Source organism: Triticum urartu, unplaced genomic scaffold, assembly GCF_003073215.2.
Source record: "Triticum urartu cultivar G1812 unplaced genomic scaffold, Tu2.1 TuUngrouped_contig_786, whole genome shotgun sequence".
NCBI lineage: Eukaryota > Viridiplantae > Streptophyta > Magnoliopsida > Poales > Poaceae > Triticum > Triticum urartu.
Genome location: NW_024118745.1, coordinates 1,534 through 12,564, shown reverse-complemented (window position 1 = coordinate 12,564; position 11,031 = coordinate 1,534). Strand labels below are relative to the sequence as shown.

Sequence of the window (11,031 nt, the reverse complement as noted above, 5' to 3'; positions counted from 1 at the left end):
AAAGTGATGGCTAAACTGAAGCCACATACATTAGGATTTTACAACATCCCCATCACGAGAATATTTTTGGGTGATGCAACATTATGAGGATAAAAAATGGCTTTCAAGAACCGGATTGACCTTCAACGTTGGAGGCGTCAACACAACTGTAGTCAGCTTATTCCAAAAAGGAAAGAATAAGATCATTTGATTCAACTACGCAGCCATTGAACCACATGGCTATGCCAAACCAGCGTGAGTTGCTGGTCATTTTCAACAAAATACGCTGCTGACATATTGTCACCATTAGAAAGAGTGAGTATTGCATGCCGCTTACTAACCACCGCCTCCAAGAAAGCATCGTTCCAATTCTAGGTCATGAGATGCAAAATGATGAGTAGACTCCATTGACTCCACAGGCCATGTCTGAACGGTCATGACTTATGTTTTGCTTTTCCCTTGACATGTAATTTTTTGTTGCTCTTCTTAAGGGTAATGTACATTGTATTTGAATGGTATGGATCATATTTTTTTGAGACAAACATTCTTCAAATTGTATAACATTTTTTTAAATGCCACGTACATTTTCTTGAAACATGTGTACATCTTTTAATGTCGGACTTTTTTGATACAAACGTTTTAAAACAAATGAGTAAACCTTTTTTACACTACTTGAACATTTTTTAAATATGCGATGAACACTTTTAAAACCAACTAAATTATTTTCACAATGTATGTATGTAGTATTTTTCTAAATATAAAAAAATAAAGGCAACACGCAGCTGGCCCAAAGCAAGTTAATTAAAGGCGACAGAACACGCTCACCGCGCATTGGAAGGCCGTTGGCTCTAGCGAAAGAGCATTGTGGGGTTTTTTCTTCTATTATTAGCCGGAACAAATTCATTCCATTACTGAACTGAACTCGCTTGTTGTAGAGCGAAGCGAACATGAGTTGGATATAGAATTACGCTCCGTCTCTTCTTTGTCCTCTTGTCCTCAAACAAGCGCATGTCGCATCGATTATTCAATGCAACCGACAGATTATTAAACCAAGTAAGATTAAACAGCTGGTTTCCATCATCCTTCTGGATGCCCTCGATCAATCCACTATCAATGGCCAGCGGAGCAACCATCCAACGAGCCTTGACCGAGCACCCATCTAGCTGTATCCGACGTCGACAACGTCTAGCTCCTTAATGGCTCACGGCCAAGCCACTAGTAGACTGTTAATGGGGGCACTCCCAGCCACACGTCTTCGCGCGGACAGACTCATCCGTCCGGGTATATAATGGGCTCCGTCTCCAAGCCTCCTCCACTCTTCACCGATAACATCGCCGGAGCCACCACAACTTCGGGTCCCTCCAGCACCTGCTCCTTTCCCCCAATCAATCGCCACGGCGACTGCCGCGCTCAGGGCCCAGTTGAACAACCTTGTCACATCCATGTTCGCCACAGTCATTCCACCGTCAAGCCCCTACTAGCCCGTGTGGTTGCTGGCTGACTATGCCTTTAGCTTCTCGTGAAATGGTCCATCTAGGGTATGGTGGATGAGTATTTCTAGTACTTGCAGTCGATGGATGAGGATGGCAGCTCAGGCCCAGGCTTGGTCCCTGAGGTCATCAACCTCTTCATCACCAACACCAACAGGATCCTCAACGACATCGTCGGCCTGCTGTCCGCCCCCAAGACCCCCTTCTTTCCATTTGCTTTCGTCATGTCATCTTGGGTACTTATTTCGTCCGCTCTGCTTTGCGATACCCAGGAACCAGCCCGTGGACTTCAACAAGGTCGACGACCCGGTGCATCAGCTCAAGGGGTGCAGCTGTAGGTGATGATGCTAAAACATTTCTTTGTCCAACCCATTTATAACTGTATGTTGTTCTCATCCGCATCCAAGGAAAGTGAGAGCACCAGCGCCAAGTCTAGGACTTGAACCCTCATGGGATGGGCTGGGGAATACCACTATTCTCCTAACCATCCAACCACATGTTGGTTAGCGTATACATGTTCTAATATGGTGCTATGTTGATTGATCACTAGACTATGCGTGGTCAGGCTCAAACCAAAATGTTAAACTGGAAATTTGATTTATAATTGTTTGTTTGTTAACTTACAATCATATCTAATGGCTATAAAAATTTGGTTTACTAATTTTACGGTCATATGTTTCTAATTATTGTGGTAATTTTTAGTCAATTTATCTTTTTTTGGGAAACCTGACAAATACTTTAATATATAATAGAAGATAGATGTGGCTCCTGTCAAAATCAATGTGCTCGTTCCAACTAATTTTTGGCGTATATAATAGATGTGGCTCCTTTCAAAATAGATGTGACAAATACTTTAATATATAATAGAAAATAGATGTGGCTCCTTTTTGGTGTATCAAGAAGCATCGCACACTGGACAACTAATTTTCTCTGCGTGCTCATTCCGATAAATGATGCAATCGTTGATGCGTGCATAGTATCTAATGTGCGGCAAATCAAAAGGGCACACGATTTTCTTGGCCTAAATACTACTAGGGCACAAGTCTCCCGTGGAAGCACTTTCTGTAGATACTTCATTTTTTTAAACATATGAACTTTCTGTAGATACTTCATTTTTTAAACATGTGAACTTTCTGTAGACATAAGTTCTGGACATTTTTTTTAACATGTGAACGATAGTTTTAAGTGGAACATGCACTGTTTTTAATGGTACGAAACATTTTGTTTTGGATTACACAAAAAATAATGTAATGTCGAACATTTTTCAAAAAAAGTCACGTACATTTTCTTTAAATGCGTGGAAAAAAATTAAATGTCACTTACTGTTTTTCTGAATGGTGCAAACATTTTCTAAGAGTTGAGCAAACTTTGTTTATTGAACAATTTTCAAATGTGCGATGAACACTTTTAACAAATTAACCAAATTATATTTCCATAATACAAGTATTAGTATTTTTAACACATGTGTAACGTCGCGTCTACTTGCTCCCACCATTGGACTTATAAATATTCCTACAAGAACTGATGTATAAACTAGTATGTGATGGCAACTCCCTCTTCTTAATGTGCATGCGCTTCAAACTCATAATTAATTAATCATTGATGATTTTCCATACATAATCTTAGCCAGCCGTCACTAAACTTGTTCTTCGTGAACATACATCTCCAGGTTTTTAGAGATGCCGGCCGTCAATGGCCAGTGGAGGACCCATCGAACGAGTGGTCAGAGCCTTGAACCGTGGCTCATCTGGCTGCATCCGGCGTCGTCAACCTTTAGTTGTTAATGGCTCCCGGCTGAGCCAGGACGTCTCCACAGGGCTGACTTAGGCGCGAGAAAACAATCCAACGAACTACTCATTCGTTTACACGAGAGAGGCGAAGCGAAGCAATCGAACGGAATGCTGTTGGCTCTGGCGAACGAGCATTGTGGAGTTTTTTCTTCTATTATTAGCCGGAACAAATTCATTTCATTACTGAACTGAACTCGCTTGTTGTAGAGCAAAGCGAACATGAGTTGGATATACAATTATGTTTCATCTCTTTTTTGTCCTCTTGTCCTCAAACACGCGCGAATCGCGTCGATTATTAAATGCAACTGACTGATTATTAAACCAACTACGATTGAACGGCTGGTTTCCATCATCCTTCTGGATGCCCCTCGATCAATCCATAAGACAAGCTCAGCCAGCCACCACTAAACTTCTTGTTGGTATTCATACATCTCGAGGTTTTTACTTTTTAGAGAGATGCCGACTGTCAATGGCCAGTGGTGCAACCATCCAACGAGCCTTGACAGAGCGCCCATGTATCTGCATCTGACGTCAACAACATCTAGCTCCTTAATGGCTCCCGGCCGAGCCACTAGTACACTGTTAATGGGGGGCACTCCCAGCCATACGTCTTCACGCGGATAGCCTCATCCGTCCTGGCATATAAGGGTCTCCATCCCCAAGCCTCCTCCACTCTTCCTCGACAACACCGCCGCAGCCACGACAGCTTTGGATCCCTCCAGCACCTGCTCCTCTCCCTCAATCGATCGGCATGGCGGCTGCCACGCTTAGGGCCCAGTTGAACAACCTTGTCACATCCATGTTCTCCATGGCCATTCCACCCTCAACCCCCTACTAAACCCGTGTGGCTGCTGGCTGACTATCACTTTAGCTTCTCGTGAAGTGATCCATCTAGGGTATGGTGGATGAGTATTTCCAGTGCTTGCAGTCAATGGACGAGGATGGCAGCTCAGGCCCAGCCTTGGTCCCTGAGGTCATCAACCTCTTCATCGCCAACACCAACAGGATCCTCAACGACATCGTCGGCCTGCTGTCCGCCACCAAGACCCCCTTCTTTTCATCTGCTTTCGTCATGTCATCTTGGGTACTTATTTCGTCCGCTCTACTTTGAGATACCCAGGAAGCAGTCTGTGGACTTCAACAAGGTCAACAACCTGGTGCATCAGCTCAAGGGGTGCAGCTGCAGGTGATGATGCTAAGTTCTTTGTCCAACCCATTTATAATTGTATTTTGTTCCCAGCCGCATCCAAGGAAAGTGAGAGCACCAGCGCCATGTCTAGGACTTGAACCCTCATGGAATGGGCTGGTGAATACCACTATTCTCCTAACCATCCAACCACATGTTGGTTAGCGTATACATGTTCTAATATGGTGCTATGTTGATTGATCACTAGAGAATGCGTGGTCAGGCTCAAACCAAAATGTTAAACTGCAAATTTGATTTATAACTGTATGTTTGTTAACTTACAATCATATCTAATGGCTATAAAAAATTGGTTTATTAATTTGATGGTCATATATTTCTAATTATTGTGGTAATATTAGTCTATTTATCTTTTTTTGGGAAACCCGTCAAATACTTTAATATATAATAGAAGATAGATGTGGCTCCTTTCGAAATCAATTTGCTCCCTTTTTTAGGGGTACCAATGTGTTGCCTTGCTAATAATTCTCGCCTACGCGAGGCACTACTGGGCCGATCCAGTATTATACCTATGTGGTAGTTTTCTTTTTGTGATGTCTATACTTTTTTCACTTTTTTGCATCGGTTTTCTTCTGTGTTTCCTTGGTTTTCGTTTTATTCCTCTTTCCTTACCTTTATTTTCTTCAGTTATCTCTGTTTTTTCTTCTGTTTTTCTGTGGTTTTCTTATTTTATTTTCTGTTATTTTTTCTATGCACATTGTACACTTTTAATGTACATTACAAACATTTTAAAACATGTTTAACATTTTGGAAATATATGTTTTGGTGTCTATTGTTTTTCATAAACATTGTGTATTTTCTATACATCTAAAATATATTTTGAATATAGATTTAAGATTTTCAATACTTGACTAGTAATTTTCCAAATACGTGTTTTGAACATTTTCAAATATATGATTAACTAATTTTCATGTAGACGTTTTGATGTATACTTTTTCTTACACATTGTATATCTTTTACATTGAAAATACTGTGTGTGTGTGTCTGTGTTAAAAGATTAATATATGATTAATGTTTTCTCAAAATACAAGTTCTGAACCATTTTGTACGGTACGAAACATTTTGTTTGGATTACACAAAAAATATAATGTCAAACATTTTCCAAAAATGTCACATACATTTTCTTGACATGCATGCAAAAACTAAATGTCACTTGCAGTTTTTATGAACGGTACAAACATTTTCTAAGAGTGGAGCAACCTTAGTTTATTTACTATTTCTTTAATATAAACAAAAGAAAAAAGAAAAAAGCACATGTGTGATACCATGTCTACTTGCTCGCTTTAGCTCATCTACTGTCTTGACATGCCCATCCACCTTTGCTGTCTCAGCTCCTGCCCTGCCTCCTGGATACCAGATTCAGTTTGCTCGCCTGCCGCCAGACATTGGAACTGCGTACGATGGCCTCCAGCTCCAACTCTCTTCCTGGCCTAGACATGGATGAGCACGGCCCCGACACGGCTGGACCCTCCGCCCTAGCGTCGCCTCACTCACTCAACCGAGCCGATGCTCTTTCTGTCTCTAGCAAGCACCTTCTCCACCACCTTCTACACCAATGGAGGTGAGCATTTTTGCAACCAAACTGGCCGTTTGTTGTCTCTCTCTTCTCTGGTGCGTCCTTTTGATTTTCTCTCTCCACCTTCGCTAGTGGTCAGCTAGTCAATTACAAGCGAAATAACATTCTCATGATGCGCACATAGCTCGCTATACCATCGCGAGGACCATCCGACGGTCTCGCCTTCCGAGTCCAGTTTGTGTTAAGCTAGCATTGTATGTGGCTTTAGTTTAGCCGGCACTCTGTTTTCACTAGAGTATTTGGTTTTAGTTCAGTGTATAATTCGGTTTAGCAGTCAATTCCATTTTCACTAGTGAATACCAAGTCTAGATCTGGTTGCCTCCACTCTGTCCACCTACAATTTCATCATTTGAAGTTTTCAATTTATAATAAACACCCATGTAAATGTACTTGCCATTACTTTTGTTTGCTTCTCTTCTTGATTAAAGTTGTTATTGGACTAAAGCTTGCCATGTCTTTTCAATCGACCGAAGTCGTCGACGCACTATGAAGTTGGGTAGGAGATGCGTGACCCTGCTCGAGGACCTACCTGAGGAGATCATTGACATGATACTCATCTGGTTGCCACCCAAGGAGGTCGGCCGCTGCCGTGTCGTCGCCATGTCATTGCCCAGCGTGACACCCACACCCGCATTCTTTCTTGAGCACCGCCACCGCCAAGTCATCGCTCCCCATGCATTTTACTGTTCATGAGTGTGCATATCAGCTCTCGAGAAGAATCCATTGCCTTCAATCTCCATAGGGCATGTCTGAGAATGTTGGTGACTTCTGTTTTGCTTTTGCCTTGACATGCCTTTTGTTCATAGCTCCTTTTATGTGTAATGTACATTGTTTCTAAACTGCATGAAACATTTTTCCGAATTATGCACACATTGTTTACATTGTATAATTTTTTTTAAAAATTCCACATACATTTTTGGAAACGGGTGAATAGCTTCGAAATGACACATACTTCTTATCGAATGGTACTCCCTCCGTTTCTTTTTAGTTTGCATATAAGATTTGGTCAAAGTCAAACTACACAAAGTTTGAGCAAATTTATATAAAGAAGTATCAACATCTACAATATTAAAGCTATATGGTATCAAATTCATTTCATGATGCATCTAATATATTGGTTTCATACTGTGATTGTTGATATTCTTTCTTATAAAGTTGGTCAAACTTTACAAAGTTTGACTTCGACCAAATTTTATATGCAGACTAAAAAGAAACGTGGGGAGTACAAACATTTCCTAAATATTGAGCAATCATATTTTACACAGTATGAACATTTATTAATGTGGAATGAACACTTTTTAAAAAAATATAAATTATTTTTTCATAATAATGTATATACTCTTTTTAATAGAAATAAAATTAAAAAGGAAAAACACATATGTGACGTCAGGTCTACTGGCTCCCTATAGGCGAGCTATGCTTCCGTCTCACCTTGCCCATCCACCAGGCCATGGTGGCTCCGGCTGCTCTGCCTCCTACACTCCGGGCCGAGCTCGCTTGCCTCCGTCTAGACAGAACCTCGCACTATGGCCTCTAGCTCCTACTCTCCTCCTTAACTGGTTGCAACGAGCACGGGCTCGCACGGGTTCACCCTCCTCCCTGGCGTCGCCTCGCTCACTCAAATGAGCTGCTGCTTTCCCTCATTCCGACGAGGACCTTCTACTCCGCCTTCTTCCATAACACAGGTGTGAACCATTGTTGCCCGAACTGGCCGCCGTTGTCTCTCTCATCAGGTGTGTCTTCTTGATTTTCTCTCACCAACTGCAGCTGGCGCTCAAGCTTGTTAATTAGAGGTGACAGAACACGCTCGCGATGCGCACATAGGGTCTCGCCTTCCGTGTCCAGTTTCTGTAAATCTAATATTGTATGTGGCTTCAGTTTAGCCATCACTTTTGTCTTCACTAGCTACGACTTGATCTATACCTGTATGTCCACATACGACGTGACAGGTCCTACTTATTTGCTACATGAAACTAATTAAGCAGAAAGCCAATGCATGCACGCTACAAACACATGCACGTACAAACTATCCTATACTGAACTAATGCATAGAGTTGAAGTCTAATCCAATATCTGACAGACCTTATAACAAGATTAGCACCAACAAATATTGTATGTGGCTTCAGTTTAGCCATCACTTTTGTCTTCACTAGTGTATTTGGCTTCAGTTTAGTGTATAATTTGGTTTAGCCGTCACTCTGTTTTCACTAGCGAACGCCAAGTCTTGGATTGGTTGCATCCACACTCTCCATGTCCTACACACGCTCATGACTTGCACTTGTCAATGTATAATAAAGACTCGTGTAAACATACTTTTCATTTACGCTTAGAAAAACTAGCACTCTTTCTCTTGAGGTTATCATAGTCTTGGCTTGCCATGACTTCACCAAGTATTGTTGGAGATGCCATAAATTTGAGGCATTCCTGTTTGAGATCGTTACACTAATGTTGATCAGCTAACGCATATGTAGTTGCCACTGTTTGTACTTTAAGACACCTGTAAAGAATAGCCTCACATATGAGCTTCAGCTTTTCAATTGCGTATCGATCGGCAGCCTTGAGTAAGTGGCGTACAATCTCTTCTATGTCCTCGTCATCGAAATTGTTGAAAGGAAGCACCAAGCAGTCTGTGTACAAAATATAAGAGAGCCTTAAATATATCAGGTAACATATCTTGTAGGATTATAGATGATCCGTCATTCTCCATCATTGGGCCATAGAGCTGCACCCTAAACACAGGGAACCTTGCAGCAAGCACTAGCATATGTGCAAGAAATGATTCACCTTGGAAGTAGAAGGTCACGTCCGCCCCTTCTTTTGACTCTAATAGATTTGCCATATCAGTTGATAGATGGGATTGTGGCAGCTTCACTTGGGGTGAAAGTAGTAAGTCACTGCAAGTCACCAATGGATCTTTCATAACAGTGATCGAACATTCAATCAAGAAGTGGTCAAATTCCACATATTCTGCTTCAAGCAAAGTTTTCTCCATTACCTTGTCCCACACCCTCCCATCCTACATTTGCCTTCTGCACTAGATAAGTTTAACACTCCGATCTGATTCAACTCCATGCTCTGTCCTCCTGGGGAGATCAATCGATAACAAAATATTGCCTTCACTTCAGCATTTTCCCTCATAAGCTCAACAAGAATAGAGTTGTGCTTTTGGCTTTCAGCATTGATTCCTTGTGGGTAGAATCTAACTGAACAGTCATACTCACCAACTTGGAAGGCATGGGATCTCATAAAATTGCCCGGTCCAGTTTCCTTGATGACACTATAGTCATTAACCACAAAGATGTGGCTATCCTGAACCACCGTCGCGTTGCAGGTCGAGACTGTAGTTCCAAACTCCATGTGCAATTCAAGTGCCTGCAATTCCACACAAGATCCTATTAGCACACAAAATATGCTTCATTATTTTAAAATAACAGAAATATATGTACTAGTGAACCACCTCGACCTATTCAAAAGGTGGGACACAATTATTGTAGGATCACCTGCCAATAACACTACTTGGCCTAGATACAAGTTATGGACCAAACTCACCTACGCGTGTTTCTTGAACCAGCCCATGGCAAAGAAGAGTTGCATCACAGGGTAGCATTATATCTCTTTTCCTCGGGCTTTCCTACAAAAAAGAGCTCGGCCCGAATATTTTGACTCCCATAAAATCAGAGGAAACGAACGGTGTTCCTCTGGTCTGCTACGGTGTTCCTCTGAATTAATACTACAAACAAAACGGCACCACAGGAAGATCAATTCCAACTGAACGGCCACTCCTACGATTTTTACTTATATATACTTCTCATATAAAAAATGAATATATGCGAACCATGCATCTACCTATGCAGCACAGTACTACTAGTCTCTACTGTCTACTACTACCATCTAGTACCAGCTATGGATTGAATAACAGACCTTGAAATGGAAGAGTGCAGTGGAATGGCGACCAACGGTAGAAGAGATCCCAAAGCAAAATCTTGGCCGGCAGGCTCACTACGTAGCAAACCTAGTGTGAGAGATCGGTATTTCTCGATCTGGGTAGTGTGTTCCTGCTAGTGTGTGTGGTTGAGTTTTAAAGGATTGAAAACATGCCTTCTCGTGATAATATTTGAGCGCTATCTATTTCCATCGGCCAATATTTAGATAATTTTAGTACCATGCCAAAAAATCCTATTACAATTAATACAATAAAATGACCACATATCTGTACATAAATGATCTCACAAAATTAACTGGCTACTATATATCTCCTAGATATATTCTGTAAATGCACAAAATCCTCATCAATTTCTAGCAACTACTTTCTCCGATATTATGAGTAAAACTTTGACCAAAATTTTAAATAGAGATTGGTTTTGCTAATACTAAGTGCACACTCCCTTATCTATACCCTCTAACATTGCTTCGAGATATGTGCTATCCAACTAACTTAGGACATACAAATTTCTTTTGTGGGTTCCTCTCAAATGATAAAACATATGTACATCAAACTTTATAGATCATTATAACTTTGGAACTAAATGTTGGAAAGAGAATATGGAATTTGTTGATCTATTATAAATATACAAAATTTAATTTGAACAAAAAAACTGAATTTTTTGTTACACGTCGTAGATCGAATACGTTGTTGACCTGTAAAGTTTGATGTCCATATGCTCATTTATTTTGGAGATGCGAAAGTGGAAAGTTCATGAATTGACCACGAGGCACAAAATGGATGGTTAGATAAGGGGGGTACAACCAAAACTTTCACTTTTAACTAATAAAATATGAATTGTGTGTCGAAAAACTATATTGTGGGAGAACATCTTTCGAATACCAAACTGCTAACTTAACCCAACACGCGTCCGTTGGGAATACATTGTTGTGGTGTAGTGTACATACGTTCATCACTTGCGCATGTAAATGTATAATAAAGGCCCATGTAAATGTACTTGTCATTAACGCTTCAGAAAGTAACTAATGCCTAAACGCATTAGAAACAAA

General features: G+C 40.9%; 1 protein-coding gene and 2 pseudogenes across 1 annotated transcript; 2 read left to right on the top strand and 1 right to left on the bottom strand.

Moving 5' to 3' along the window:
- Positions 1 to 1,246: 1,246 nt before the first annotated feature.
- LOC125531691 (histidine-containing phosphotransfer protein 2-like) lies at positions 1,247 to 1,811 on the top strand (the record flags this gene model as incomplete). The annotated part of the gene is given in 4 exon segments (XM_048696001.1): positions 1,247 to 1,348; positions 1,350 to 1,433; positions 1,517 to 1,653; positions 1,742 to 1,811. Coding segments are annotated over 4 exon segments (393 nt in total), but the record flags the coding sequence as incomplete, so codon positions are not given.
- Positions 1,812 to 3,715: 1,904 nt separating this feature from the next.
- Positions 3,716 to 4,449, top strand: LOC125531689 (annotated as a pseudogene).
- A 3,906-nt stretch (positions 4,450 to 8,355) lies between these two features.
- Positions 8,356 to 9,396, bottom strand: LOC125531688 (annotated as a pseudogene).
- Positions 9,397 to 11,031: the final 1,635 nt, after the last annotated feature.